Genomic DNA, 14,766 nt, shown 5'->3' on the forward strand with positions numbered 1-14,766 from the left:
CCTGCTCCCCCTCCCCTCAGTGGTACAACCCACTTTGGTCCCCCCCCATGCTTACATGGTACGCCCCACACCCCCCCTCCCGCGCTCACTGTGGTACCTCCCCTTAGTGGTACTTCCCATCTCCCCCCGTCTCCGCTCAGTGGTACGTCCCACTCCCCCTCAGTGGTGCTTCCCACTCGCTCTCAGTGGTACCTCCCGCCTCCCCCCGTCTCCCCTCAGTGGTACCTCCCGCTCCCCCCTCACCGCTCCTTTCCCCCCCCGAGTCCTCCCCGTTCCCCCCCCGCCGCCTCTCCCGGTACCGCCCCGACCCCTCCGGTCTCCCCCCGATCCCCTCCCGGTGCCCCCGGCCCGGCAGGCAGCGCCGCGCCCCGCGCCGTCCCCCCCCGCGGCGGCAGCATGGTGCGCGCCGGCTCCCCCCGCGCGGTGGTCGGCGCCGCCCCGCTCCCGCCGCTGGTTTCCGCGCGAAGCCGCTCCCGGTGCCGCCGAGCCGGGCCCCGAGCGCGGCCCCGAACCGGGCCCCGAACCGGGCCCCGAGCCCGCCCCGCGCCCCCGCCCGGCCCCCGCCCCGCTCCCGATGCCGGCCCGCGCCGCGCCGCTGCCGCCGGCCCCGCTGCCCGCCGAGCTGCGCCGACGGTGAGTCCCGGCCGGGAGACGGGAGTGAGGCGGGAGTGAGGGCCCCCCTCTCACTGACCCCAGAGCCCTTAGGGACCCGCACAGACCTCAGAGACCCTCAGAGCCCCTCACAGACCTTAGAGCCGTTCATAGACCTCACAGCCCTCAGAGGCTTCAGAGCCCCTCACAGCCCTCAGAGCTCCTCAGAGACCCTCACAGATCTCACAGCCCCTCAGAGCCCCTCACAGCTCCTCACAGACCTCAGAGCTCCTCACAGCCCTCAGAGCTCCTCAGAGACCTCAGAGCCCCTCAGAAACCTCAGAGACCCTCACAGATCTCAGAGCCCCTCACAGCTCCTTACAGACCTCAGAGCTCCTCACAGACCTCAGAGCCCCTCACAGACCTTAGAGCCTTCAGAGCCCCTCACAGCCCTCAGAGCCCCTCAGAGACCCTCACAGATCTTAGAGCCCCTCAGAGCCTTCGGAGCCCCTCATAGACCTCACAGCCCTCAGAGCCTTCAGAGCCCCTCACAGACCTCAGAGCTCCTCACAGCCCTCAGAGCCCCTCAGAAACCTCAGAGACCCTCACAGATCTCACAGCCCCTCAGAGCCCCTCAAAGCCCCTCACAGACCTCAGAGCCCCTCAGAGATATCAGAGCCCCTCACAGACTTTGGAGCCCTCACAGACCTCAGAGACTCTCACAGACTTCAGAGCTCAGAGCCCCTCAGAGCCTTCAGAGCTCTCAGTGCCCATCACAGCTCTTTGAGCCCCTCAGAGCTCTCAGAGCCCCTCACAGCCCTCAGAACTCCAAGCCCCTCAGAGCCTTCAGAGCTCTCAGTGCCCATCACAGCTTTTTGAGCCCCTCAGGGCTCTCAGAGCCCCTCACGGCCCTCACTGCACTCACAGCTCTCAGAGCCCCTCATGACCCCTCACAGCCCCTCAGGGTGGGCTCACACCCAGAGCCCACCAGGGAGGGCTGAGGGCCACCAGGATGGGCTGAGACCCCCTGGGATGGGCTGAGACCCCCTGGGATGGGCTGAGGACCACCAGCCCTGGCACTGACACCCCCTGATGTCCCTGACACCCCCCAATGGCACTGAGGTCCCCTCAGCACTGGCACTGACACCCAGACCCCCCCCCAAATTACCCTGACACCCCCAGGGCTGCACTGACCCCCCCCCCAAATTACCCTGACACCCCCAGGGCTGCCATGACCCCCCCAAAAGTGCCCTGCCCCCCCCTGCAGTGAGCCCCCCCCATATTTTGGGGTCCCCCCTCCAGCCCTGGGCCCCCCCAATCCCCCCCCCAGTTTTGGGGTGCCCACGTGGCCCCGGCCGGGTCCCCCCCCCAGCTTTGTCCCCCCCTCGTGTTTCCTGTCCAGGGCTTTTTGGGGTGGCAAATTTTGGGGTGACCCCGGTGGGAATTGTCACTGTCCCCCACCCCCCCCAAAACCCCAAACCCCTCCTGTGCCCCCCAGGGCAGGAAGGGGGGCCCCAAACCCCTCCCCCACTTCCGGCGCGGTGCCCGCGCTGTCCCCGAGGCTGTCCCCGAACCCGGGGGACCCCAAACGCCCCCAAAACACCCCCAAAACCATCCTGGAGCCCCCCAAACCATCCCAGAGCCCCCCAAAACCATCCCGGAGCCCCCCAAACCATCCCAGAGCCCCCCAAAACCCCCCCAAAACCCCCCAGAGCCCCCAAAACCATCCCAGAGCCCTCCAAAACCCCCCAGAGCCCCCCAAAACACCCCCAAAACCCCCCAGAGCCCCCCAAAACCCCCCAGAGCCCTCCCAAACCCCCCAGAGCACCCCCAAAACCCCCCCAGAGCCCCCCAAAACCACCCCAGAGCCCCCCAAAACCATCCCGGAGCCCCCCAAAACCCCCCCAGAGCCCCCCCAAAACCCCCAGAGCTCCCCAAACCATCCCAGAGCCCCCCAAAACACCCCAGAGCCCCCCAAAACCATCCCAGAGACCCCAAAACCATCCCAGAGCCCTCCAAAACCCCCCAGAGCCCCCCAAAACCCCCCCAAAACACCCCAGAGCCCCTCAAAACACCCCAGAGCACCCCCAAACCCCCCCAGAGCCCCCCAAAACCCCCCAGAGCCCCCCAAAACCCCCCAGAGCCCCCCCAAAAACCCCCAGAGCCCCCCAATCCCCCCCAGAGCCCCCCAAAACCATCCCAGAGCCCCCCAAAAACCCCCAGAGCCCCCCAATCCCCCCCAGAGCCCCCCAAAACCATCCCAGAGCCCCCCAAACCCCTCCGGAGCCCCCCAAAACCCCCCCAGAGCCCCCAAAACCATCCCAGAGCCCCCAACCCCCCCCCCCCCCAGAGCACCCCCAAACCCCTCCGGAGCCCCCCAAAACCCCCCCAGAGCCCCCCCAAAACCCCCCAGAGCCCCCCAAAACCCCCCCAAAACCATCCCAGAGCCCTTCCAAAAAACCCCCAGAGCCCCCCCAAAACCCCCCCAGAGCCCCCCAAAACCACCCCAGAGCCCCCCAAACCCCCCAGAGCCCCCCAAAACCACCCCAGAGCCCCCCAAACCCCTCCAGAGCCCCCCAAAACCATCCCAGAGTCCCCCAAACCCCCCCCAAAACCCCCCAGAGCCCCCCCAAAACCCCCCCAGAACCCCCCAAAACCACAGAGCCCCCCCAAAACCCCCCCAGAGCCTGCAGGAAAAGGGGAAAGGGAAGTGGGGGTGGCACCAGAGAGGTGACACGATGGGACACGGGGACAGGGGGGTGGCCTGGGGGACAGGAGCCATCCTGGGGGACAGGGGGGTGGCCTGGGGACAGGAGCCATCCTGGGGGGACAGGGGGGTGGCCTGGGGACAGGAGCCATCCTGGGGGGACAGGGGGGTGGCCTGGGGACAGGAGCCATCCTGGGGGGGACAGGGGGGTGGCCTGGGGACAGGAGCCATCCTGGGGGGACAGGGGGGTGGCCTGGGGACAGGAGCCATCCTGAGGGTCCCATCCCCAGTCCCAGTGGAGGGGACATTCCCAGGGAATGGCTGTGACACCTGAGGGGTCCTGGCCTGGCTCGTGACCCCTGTCCTGACCCCATCCCTGGGCTCCCAACCCCCATCCTGGGGTTTCCAACCCCATCTCAGGGGGTCCTGACCCAAATCCTGGGGTCCTGACCCCCAATCCCGGGGTTCTGACCCCAGTCCTGGGGTCCTGACCCCAATCCCGGGGTTCTCACCCCAATCCCGGGGTCCTGTCCTCAATCCCAGGTTTCTGACCCCAATCCTGATGATTCTGACCCCAGTCCTGGGGTCCTAACCCCATCCCAGGGTTCTGACCCCAATCCTGGGGTCCTGTCCTCAATCCCAGGTTTCTGACCCCAATCCTGATGATTCTGACTCCAGTCCTGGGGTCCTAACCCCATCCCAGGGTTCTGACCCCAATCTTGGGGGCTCTGACTCCAATCCTGGGGTCCTGACCCCAGTCTGAGGGTCCTGACCCCAATCCTGGGGTCCTGACCCCAATCCCGGGGTCCTGACCCCAGTCTGAGGGTCCTGACCCCAATCCCGGGGTCCTGACCCAAATCCTGGGGTTTCTGACCCCAATCCTGGGGTCCTGACCCCAATCCCAGGGTTCTGACCCCAATCCTGGGGTTCCTGACCCATCTCAGGGGTCGCGACCCCATCCTTGGGGGGTTTCTCCTGTCCCAAATCCTGGGGGTTCTGACCCCAAATTCTGGGTTCCTGACCCAAATCTTGATGGTTCTGGCCCCAATCCTGAGGTCCTGACCCCAATCCTGAGGTCCTGACCCCAATCCTGGGGTCCTGACCCCAATCTCGGGGGTCCTGACCCCAATCCCAGGTTTCTCTCCCCAATCTGGGGGTCCTGACCCCAATCCTGATGGTTCTGACCCCAGTCCCGGGATCCTGTCCCCAGTTTGGGGTTTCTGTCTCCAATCCCAGGATCCTGTCCCCAGTTTGGGGTTTCTGTCCCCAATCCCGAGGTTCTGTCCCCAATCAGGGGTTTCTGTCCCCAGTTTGGGGTTTCTGTCCCCAATCAGGGGTTTCTGTCCCCAGTTTGGGGTTCTGTCCCCAATCAGGGGTTTCTGTCCCCAATTTGGGGTTTCTGTCCCCAATCAGGGGGTCCTGTCCCCAATCCCGGCATTCCCAGGGGTCCCAGCCCCCCATCCCTGCGGACAGGGACATTCCTGGTGGCACTGGAGGTGTCCCCGTCCCCCCCATCCCCTCCCCCACCAGAATTCCCACATTCCTGACCCATCCATGCCACTGTCCCCTCTGGGGCCACCCCTGGTGTCCCTCTGGAGCCACCCCTGGTGTCCCTCTGTCCCCTCTGGAGCCACCCCCGGTGTCCCTTGTCCCCTCTGGAGCCACCCCTGGTGTCCCTTGTCCCCTCTGGAGCCACCCCTGGTGTCCCTCTGTCCCCTCTGGAGCCACCCCCGGTGTCCCTTTGTCCCCTCTGGAGCCACCCCTGGTGTCCCTTTGTCCCCTCTGGAGCCACCCCTGGTGTCCCTCTGTCCCCTCTGGAGCCACCCCTGGTGTCCCTTGTCCCCCTCTGGAGCCACCCCCGGTGTCCCTCTGTCCCCTCTGGAGCCACCCCTGGTGTCCCTCTGTCCCCTCTGGAGCCACCCCTGGTGTCCCTTGTCCCCTCTGGAGCCACCCCCGGTGTCCCTCTGTCCCCTCTGGAGCCACCCCCCGGTGTCCCTTGTCCCCTCTGGAGCCACCCCTGGTGTCCCTCTGTCCCCTCTGGAGCCACCCCTGGTGTCCCTCTGTCCCTCTGGAGCCACCCCTGTGTCCCTCTGTCCCCTCTGGAGCCGCCCCTGGTGTCCCCTCTGGAGCCACCCCTGGTGTCCCTTTGTCCCTCTGGAGCCGCCCCTGGTGTCCCTCTGGAGCCACCTCTGGTGTCCCTTGTCCCCTCTGGAGCCACCCCTGGTGTCCCTCTGTCCCCCCTGGAGCCACCCCTGGTGTCCCTCTGGAGCCACCCCTGGTGTCCCTTTGTCCCCTCTGGAGCCACCCCTGGTGTCCCTCTGTCCCCCCTGGAGCCACCCCCGGTGTCCCCTTTGTCCCCCCTGGAGCCACCCCCGGTGTCCCTTTGTCCCCTCTGGAGCCACCCCTGGTGTCCCTCTGGAGCCACCCCTGGTGTCCCTCTGTCCCCTCTGGAGCCACCCCCGGTGTCCCTCTGTCCCCTCTGGAGCCACCCCCGGTGTCCCTTGTCCCCCCTGGAGCCACCCCTGGTGTCCCTCTGTCCCCTCTGGAGCCACCCCCGGTGTCCCTCTGTCCCCTCTGGAGCCACCCCCGGTGTCCCTCTGTCCCCTCTGGAGCCACCCCCGGTGTCCCTTTGTCCCCTCTGGAGCCACCCCTGGTGTCCCTCTGGAGCCACCCCTGGTGTCCCTCTGTCCCCTCTGGAGCCACCCCCGGTGTCCCTTGTCCCCTCTGGAGCCACCCCTGGTGTCCCTCTGTCCCCTCTGGGGCCACCCCCCGGTGTCTCTTGTCCCCTCCCTCGGTGTCCCCACCCCGCTGACCCCGCTGTGCCCCGCAGGCTGCAGGACTTGGAGCGGGATGAGGAGAACCTGGGAGAGAAGGTGAGTCCCAAATGTCCCCGGTGTCACCTGGCAGTCCCTGTGTCCCCGCAGGAAGTGTCCCCTCCGTGCCCCACCTTGACCCCATGGGAGGTTCTTCTGCCCCGTGTCCCCACGCTGTCCCCTTCATCTTCTGTCCCTTGTGTCCCCATGCTGTCCCCGTCATCTTCTGTCCCCTGTGTCCCCAGCTGTCCCCTCCATTTTCTCTCCCTTGTGTCCCCAGCTGTCCCCTCCATTTTCTCTCCCTTGTGTCCCCACGCTGTCCCCTCCATTTTCTCTCCCTTGTGTCCCCACGCTGTCCCCTCCATTTTCTCTCCCTTGTGTCCCCACGCTGTCCCCTCCATTTTCTCTCCCTTGTGTCCCCACGCTGTCCCCTCCATTTTCTGTCCCTTGTGTCCCCACGCTGTCCCCTCCATTTTCTGTCCCTTGTGTCCCCACGCTGTCCCCTCCATTTTCTCTCCCTTGTGTCCCCACGCTGTCCCCTCCATTTTCTCTCCCTTGTGTCCCCACGCTGTCCCCTCCATTTTCTCTCCCTTGTGTCCCCACGCTGTCCCCTCCATTTTCTCTCCCTTGTGTCCCCACGCTGTCCCCTCCATTTTCTGTCCCTTGTGTCCCCACGCTGTCCCCTCAGTCCTCTCCATCACTTTGTCCCCAGTGTCACCTCCATTGCTTCCTTCTTCTCTGTCCCCTCCATCCCCAGTGTCCCCAATGTCCCTGCCATATCCCCAATGTCCCCATGGTGTCCCCAATGTCCCTGCCGTGTCCCCAATGTCCCCGGTGTCCCCAGGAGAGCGTCCAGGAGAAGCTGAGCCTCATCCACGGCTTCCTGCCCCCGATGTCCCCACCATGTCCGCTCCATTCCCAATGTCCCTGCCATGTCCCCAATGTCCCTGCCATGTCCCCAATGTCCCCTCGGTGTCCCCAGTGTCCCCAATGTCCCCAGGAGAGCGTCCAGGAGAAGCTGAGCCTCATCCACGGCTTCCTGCCCCCGATGTCCCCACCATGTCCGCTCCATTCCCAATGTCCCTGCCATGTCCCCAGTGTCCCCATGGTGTCCCCAATGTCCCCTTGGTGTCCCCAATGTCCCCGGTGTCCCCAGGAGAGCGTCCAGGAGAAGCTGAGCCTCATCCACAGCTTGCTGCCCCCGATGTCCCCACCATGTCCGCTCCATTCCCAATGTCCCCTGCCATGTCCCCAATGTCCCCATGGTGTCCCCAATGTCCCCTCGGTGTCCCCAATGTCCCCAGTGTCCCCAGGAGAGCGTCCAGGAGAAGCTGAGCCTCATCCACAGCTTGCTGCCCCCGATGTCCTCACCGTGTCCCCTCCATCCTCAATGTCCCCACTGTGTCCCCAATGTCCCTGCCATGTCCCCAATGTCCCCACGGTGTCCCCAATGTCCCCTTGGTGTCCCCAATGTCCCCGGTGTCCCCAGGAGAGCGTCCAGGAGAAGCTGAGCCTCATCCACGGCTTCCTGCAGGCCGAGGTGCAGCTGCAGCTCAGCGAGCTCGAGGCCAAACTGCGCCGCGAGGAGCTCTCGGAGGTGAGAGCCAGGGCCTGGGGATTGGGGTAAAACACCTGGGAAAGCCTAAAACACCCTGGGGTTTGGGGTAAAACACCTGGGAAAGCCTAAAACACCCCAGGATTTGGGGTAAAACACCTGGGAAAGCCTAAAACACCCTGGGGTTTGGGGTAAAACACCTGGAAAGCCTAAAAAACCCTGGGGTTTGGGGTAAAACAGCTGGAAAAGGCTAAAAACACCCCGGGGTTTGGGGTAAAACAGCTGGAAAAGGCTAAAACACCCCGGGGTTTGGGGTAAAACACCTGGGAAAGCCTAAAACACCCCGGGGTTTGGGGTAAAACACCTGGGAAAGCCTAAAACACCCCGGGGTTTGCTGGGAAAGCCTAAAACACCCCGGGGTTTGGGGTAAAACACCTGGGAAAGCCTAAAACACCCTGGGGTTTGGGGTAAAACACCTGGGAAAGCCTAAAACACCCCGGGGTTTGGGGTAAAACACCTGGGAAAGCCTAAAACACCCCGGGGTTTGGGGTAAAACACCTGGGAAAGCCTAAAACACCCCGGGGTTTGGGGTAAAACACCTGGGAAAGCCTAAAACACCCTGGGGTTTGGGGTAAAACACCTGGGAAAGCCTAAAACACCCTGGGGTTTGGGGTAAAACACCTGGGAAAGCCAAAAAAACCCTGGAGTTTGGGTTAAAACAACTGGAGAACTCTGGGAAAAGCCCAGGGTTTGGGGTAAAACCCCAGGATTTGGGGCTAAAACACCAGGATTTGGGATACAACACCAGGAAACCAGGAACACCCTGGGACTTTGCTCAGCCCCCACTTTCTCTGTGGGATTTGGGATCGTGAATCCCTGTGGCATTTGGCATCACACCCCAGGAAACCCCCAGGATTGGAGCTCAGCCCCCATTTCCCTGTGGGATTTGGGATCAAACCTCAGGAAACCCCCAGGATTGGGGCTCAGCCCCCACTTTCCCTGTGGGATTTAGGATCACGAATCCCTGTGGGATTTGGGATCACACTGTGGGATTTGGGCTCAGCACTCACTTTCCCTGTGTGATTTGGGCTCACGACTCCCTGTGGGATTTGGGATCACGACTCCCTGTGGGATTTGGGATCACGACTCCCTGTGTGATTTGGGCTCACGACTCCCTGTGGGATTTGGGATCACGACTCCCCAGGATTTGGGATCACGAATCCATATGGGATTTAGGATCACGACTCCCTGTGGGATTTGGGATCACGAATCCATATGGGATTTTAGGATCACGACTCCCTGTGGGATTTGGGATCACGAATCCCCGTGGGATTTGGGATCCCGACTCCCTGTGGGATTTGGGCTCACGACTCCCCAGGATTTGGGGCTCAGCTCCGGGTGCTCCCGCCCCCAGGAGCGTTACCTGGCCAAGGTGAAGGCGCTGCTGCGCCAGGAGCTCTCGGCCCCCAATGGCTCCGGGGCCCCCCAACCCCAACGGGTGCCCCGGGCACGGCGCCTCCGGCAGCGACGACGACGACGACGCGGCCATGGAGCTCGAGGAGGGCGCGGCAGCGTCCTCGTCCCCGTCCTGCCCCGGCCCCCGCCGCGCGGGCGCGGAAATCCCGCCGGAGCCGCTCCAACGGAGACGCCAGAAGTAAGGGCTTGGGGTTTCCGGGGGGTTTTTGGGGTGGAATCGGGGGTTTCTGGGGGGTGGGGCAGTTCCCATTGGGATGGAGAGGGGGTTTCTCTCAGGAAGGGTTTTGGGGTCTCGTGGTCTTGGCATGTGATAATTCCCATTGGGATCAAGAACTGGGATCCCCATGGGAAGGGTTTTGGGGTCTCCTAGGCTTGGCATGTGATAATTCCCATTGGGATTGAGAGCTGGGATCCCCTTGGGAAGGGTTTTGGGGTCTCCTGGGCTTGGGGTGTTGCAGTGATTCCCATTGGGATCCCCTTGGGAAGGGTTTTGGTGTCTTGTGGTCTTGGCATGTAACAATTCCCATTTGGATCAACAAGTGGGATCCCTTTGGGAAGGGTTTTGGGGTCTCCTGACCTTGGGATGTGACAATTCCTTTTGGGATTGAGAGCTGGGATCCCCTTGGGAAGGGTTTTGGGGTCTCCTCACCTTGGAATGTGACAATTCCTTTTGGGATTGAGAGCTGGGATCCCCTTGGAAGGGTTTTGGGGTCTCCTCACCTTGGGATGTGACAATTCCTTTGGGATTGAGAGCTGGGATCCCCTTGGGAAGGGTTTTGGGGTCTCCTCACCTTGGAATGTGACAATTCCTTTTGGGATTGAGAGCTGGGATCCCCTTGGGAAAGGTTTTGGGGTCTCCTCACCTTGGAATGTGACAATTCCTTTTGGGATTGAGAGCTGGGATCCCCTTGGGAAGGGTTTTGGGGTCTCCTCACCTTGGGATGTGACAATTCCTTTTGGGATTGAGAGCTGGGATCCCCTTGGGAAGGGTTTTGGGGTCTCCTCACCTTGGAATGTGACAATTCCTTTTGGGATTGAGAGCTGGGATCCCCTTGGGAAAGGTTTTGGGGTCTCCTCACCTTGGAATGTGACAATTCCTTTTGGGATTGAGAGCTGGGATCCCCTTGGGTAGGGTTTTGGGGTCTCCTCACCTTGGGATGTGACAATTCCTTTTGGGATTGAGAGCTGGGATCACCTTGGGAAGGGTTTTGGGGTCTCTTCAGGAAGGGTTTTGGGGTCTCCTGGCTTGGGGTGTGATAATTCCCATTTGAATCAATAACTGGGATCCCTTTGGGAATGGTTTTGGGGTCTCCTCACCTTGGAATGTGACAATTCCTTTTGGGATTGAGAGCTGGGATCCCCTTGGGAAGGGTTTTGGGGTCTCCTGAGCTTGGGATGTGGCAATTCCCATGGGGATTGAAAGCTGGGATCCCCTTGGAAGGGATTTTGGGGTCACCTGGGCTTGGGGTGTTGCAATGATTCCCATTGGGATCCTCTTGGGAAGGGTTTTGGGGTCTCCTGCTTTTGGGGTATGACAATTCCCACTGGGATCAAGAACTGGGACGACCTTGGGAAGGGTTTTAGAGTCTTCTCAGGAAGGGTTTTAGGGTCTCTTCAGGAAGGGTTTTGGGGTCTCCTGGGCTTGGCATGTAACAATTCCCATTTGGATCAATAAGTGGGATCCCTTTGGGAAGGGTTTTGGGGTCTCCTCAGGAAGGGTTTTGGGGTCTCCTCACCTTGGGCTGTGACAATTCCCATTGGGATTGGGAGCTGGGATCCCCTTGGGAAGGGTTTTGGGGTCTCCTCAGGAAGGGTTTTAGGGTCTCTTCAGGAAGGGTTTTGGGGTCTCGTGGCCTTGGGGTGTGACAATTCCCATTGGGACTGAGAGCTGGGATCACCTTGGGAAGGGTTTTGGGGTCTCTTCAGGAAGGGTTTTGGGGTCTCCTGGGCTTGGGGTGTGACAATTCCTGTTGGGATTCGGAGTTGGGATCACCTTTGAAATGCTTTTGAGGTCTCCTGGCCTTGGAATGTGACAATTCCCATTGGGATTGAGAGCTGGGATCCCTTGGGAAGGGTTTTAGGGTCTCTTCAGGAGGGGTTTTGGGGTCTCGTGGCCTTGGGCTGGGACAATTCCCGTTGGGATTTGGGATCCACCGTGCTTTTCCCGCAGAGTCTCCGGCCAGCTCCCGCGTCACCCGCAGCTCCGGCCGGCAGCTGACCATCCTCAGCCTCCTGTCCAAAGGGTCAGTGGGAAGGGTCACCCTCCTCTTCCTCATCCCGCCATCCCAAACCCTTCCCCATTCCCAAAAAACCCCGTCCCGGCTCGATCCCGCAGATCCACCAAGCGGAAATCGGAGGAGGTCAACGGGGAGGTGAAGCCGGAGCTGATGAACGTGGAGAAGGAGGAGGAGGAGCTGGAGGAGAAGGTCGGTGCTGACATCCCGGGCCTGTCCCAGGTCGTTTTTGGGGTGATTTCCCAGGATTTTGGTCAGTGGTGACATCCTGGGCCTGTCCCAGGTCGTTTTTGGGGTGATTTCCCAGGATTTTGGACAGTGGTGACATCCTGGGCCTGTCCCAGGTCGTTTTTGGGGTGATTTCCCAGGATTTGGGTCGGTGCTGACATCCTGGGCCTGTCCCAGGTCGTTTTTGGGGTGATTTCCCAGGATTTTGGTCAGTGGTGACATCCTGGGCCTGTCCCAGGTCGTTTTTGGGGTGATTTCCCAGGATTTTGGTCAGTGGTGACATCCTGGGCCTCTCCCAGGTCGTTTTTGGGGTGATTTCCCAGGATTTGGGTTGGTGCTGACATCCTGGGCCTGTCCCAGGTCGTTTTTGGGGTGATTTCCCAGGATTTGGGTCAGTGGTGACATCCTGGGCCTGTCCCAGGTCGTTTTTGGGGTGATTTCCCAGGATTTGGGTCGGTGCTGACATCCCGGACCTCTCCCAGGTCGTTTTTGGGGTGATTTCCCAGGATTTGGGTCGGTGCTGACATCCTGGGCCTGTCCCAGGTCGTTTTTGGGGTGATTTCCCAGGATTTGGGTCAGTGGTGACATCCTGGGCCTGTCCCAGGTCGTTTTTGGGGTGATTTCCCAGGATTTGGGTCAGTGGTGACATCCTGGGCCTGTCCCAGGTCGTTTTTGGGGTGATTTCCCAGGATTTGGGTCGGTGCTGACATCCCGGGCCTGTCCCAGGTCGTTTTTGGGGTGATTTCCCAGGATTTGGGTCGGTGCTGACATCCTGGGCCTCTCCCAGGTCGTTTTTGGGGTGATTTCCCAGGATTTTGGTCAGTGGTGACATCCTGGGCCTGTCCCAGGTCGTTTTTGGGGTGATTTCCCAGGATTTTGGTCAGTGGTGACATCCTGGGGCCTGTCCCAGGTCGTTTTTGGGGTGATTTCCCAGGATTTGGGTCGGTGCTGACATCCTGGGCCTGTCCCAGGTCATTTTTGGGGTGATTTCCCAGGATTTGGGGTCGGTGCTGACATCCTGGGCCTCTCCCAGGTCGTTCTTGGGGTGATTTCCCAGGATTTGGGTCAGTGGTGACATCCCGGGCCTGTCCCAGGTCGTTTTTGGGGTGATTTCCCAGGATTTGGGTCAGTGGTGACATCCTGGGCCTCTCCCAGGTCGTTTTTGGGGTGATTTCCCAGGATTTGGGTCAGTGCTGACATCCTGGAGCTTTCCTGGATCGTTTTTGGGGTGATTTCCCAGGATTTGGGTCAGTGGTGACATCCTGGCCTCTCCAGGTTGTTTTTGGGGTGATTTCCCAGGATTTTGGTCAGTGGTGACATCCTGGGCCTCTCCCAGGTTGTTTTTTGGGGTGATTTCCCAGGATTTTGCTCTGTGGTGACATCCTGGGGGGATTTCCCAGGATTTTGGCCACGCTGTGATTGCATTTTCCATCTCCTTTTCCCATTTTTTTCCCTTTTTCTGCAGGATCAAGATGAGAAAAGGATGAAAGTGGAAACCAAAGATGGGTGAGGAAAAGGGGAGCATTCCCGGCCGGAGCCGTGTCCCGGTGACGGTGACAATGACAACGATGACGTCACTGCTCCATCCTCATCCCAGCATTTCATTTTTCCCTCCCAGGTCGGAAATCAAAGACGAAATCCCTCAGGTTAAAATCACTGCTCCTGCTAAAGTAAGTCCCTCCTCATTCCAGTTTTTTTTTGGGATTTTTTAATCCCTTAAACTCCCAAATTTTAACTTTTTTTGGGACGAGTTGATTATTCCAAAGGCTGGATTATCCTGTGGGAATACAAACCCATTTCCAGCCCGTTCAGCTTCCCAAAACCAAACAGCTGGGGCTGCTTCTGATGGGAATCCCCAGAATTTGCCAAAACCCAGGATAATTCCAGGAAAAACTTTGGGAAAAGCTGACTCTCCCTCCCCTCTCCCGCAGACCACCCCCCCAAAATGCCTCGACTGCCGGCAGTACCTGGACGACCCCGACCTCAAATTCTTCCAAGGGGACCCCGACGACGCCGTAAGGGATCCAAACCCTCCTTCCCCGAGCTCAGGAAAAGCAGGAATATCCTTTAATCCCATTTTTTTGGGTTTTTTTCCCCCCAAATCCAGCTGGAGGAGCCGGAGATGCTGACGGACGAGCGCTTGTCCATCTTCGACGCCAACGAGGACGGCTTCGAGAGCTACGAGGACCTCCCCCAGCACAAAGTCACCTCCTTCAGGTGAGATCCCGGGGTGGATTCCCGCCGGAATTCCCTCTGGAATGGTGTCCCACACCCTCCCTGTCCCCCCGGCAGCGTTTATGACAAGAGGGGACACCTCTGTCCCTTCGACACCGGCCTCATCGAGAGGAACATCGAGCTCTACTTCAGCGGCGTCGTCAAACCCATCTACGACGACAACCCCTGCCTGGACGGTGAGGAGACGCCCGGAATTCCGGGGAATTTCGGCATGTCCACGTGGGAATTGTCCGGATTTTTTTGGCTTGCCAGGTGGGGTGAGGGCCAAGAAGTTGGGGCCCATCAACGCCTGGTGGATCACGGGCTTCGACGGCGGGGAGAAGGCGCTGATCGGCTTCAGCACGGGTGAGGAGGGGCCTGGGGGGAGTTTGGGGGAATTTGGGCTTTTTTTGGGTGGTTTTGGGTTATTTTGGGCTTTTTTTGAGGTTTTTGGGGGAGGGTTTCAAGGGTTTTGCCCTTTCTCCTCCTTTTTCTCCCTTTTTCTTTATTCTCCCTTTTTCCTCATTTTTCCCCCTTTTTTCCGTTTTCTTTTCTTCTTTTTTCTCCATCTCCTCATTCTTTCTTATTTTGTTTTTCTGGTTTTTCTTGTTTTCTTTTCTTTTTTCTTTTTCTTGATTCTCTCTTTTTGCCATCTTTTTCTGTCTTTTCTTCTGTTTTCTCTTTCTTTCTTTCTTTCTTTCTTTCTTTCTTTCTTTCTTTCTTTCTTTCTTTCTTTCTTTCTTTCTTTCTTTCTTTCTTTCTTTCTTTCTTTCTTTTTCTTTCTTTTCCTTCTTTCTTTCTTTTCCTTCTTTTTCTTTCTTTCTCTTTTGCCTTCCTTCCTTCCTTCCTTCCTTCCTTCCTTCCTTCCTTCCTTCCTTCCTTCCTTCCTTCCTTCCTTCCTTCCTTCCTTCCTTCCTTCCTTCCTTCCTTCCTTCCTTCCTTCCTTCC

The 14,766-nt window shown here is 60.0% G+C and overlaps 1 protein-coding gene across 1 annotated transcript in view; it reads left to right on the forward strand.

Moving 5' to 3' along the window:
- The first annotated feature begins 335 nt into the window (after positions 1-335).
- The window catches only part of DNMT1 (DNA methyltransferase 1), a 40,598-nt gene continuing 26,167 nt past the window's right edge, over positions 336-14,766 (forward strand). Inside the window, 14 exon segments of the mRNA XM_064401981.1 lie at positions 336-633; positions 6,129-6,171; positions 7,601-7,708; positions 9,081-9,151; positions 9,153-9,263; positions 9,265-9,320; positions 11,313-11,385; positions 11,478-11,568; positions 13,070-13,110; positions 13,223-13,274; positions 13,536-13,619; positions 13,712-13,821; positions 13,897-14,015; positions 14,092-14,184. Of these exon segments, the coding sequence (XP_064258051.1) occupies positions 575-633; positions 6,129-6,171; positions 7,601-7,708; positions 9,081-9,151; positions 9,153-9,263; positions 9,265-9,320; positions 11,313-11,385; positions 11,478-11,568; positions 13,070-13,110; positions 13,223-13,274; positions 13,536-13,619; positions 13,712-13,821; positions 13,897-14,015; positions 14,092-14,184 (1,111 nt within the window). The 5' untranslated portion in view covers positions 336-574.

Source organism: Passer domesticus, chromosome 34, assembly GCF_036417665.1.
Source record: "Passer domesticus isolate bPasDom1 chromosome 34, bPasDom1.hap1, whole genome shotgun sequence".
NCBI lineage: Eukaryota > Metazoa > Chordata > Aves > Passeriformes > Passeridae > Passer > Passer domesticus.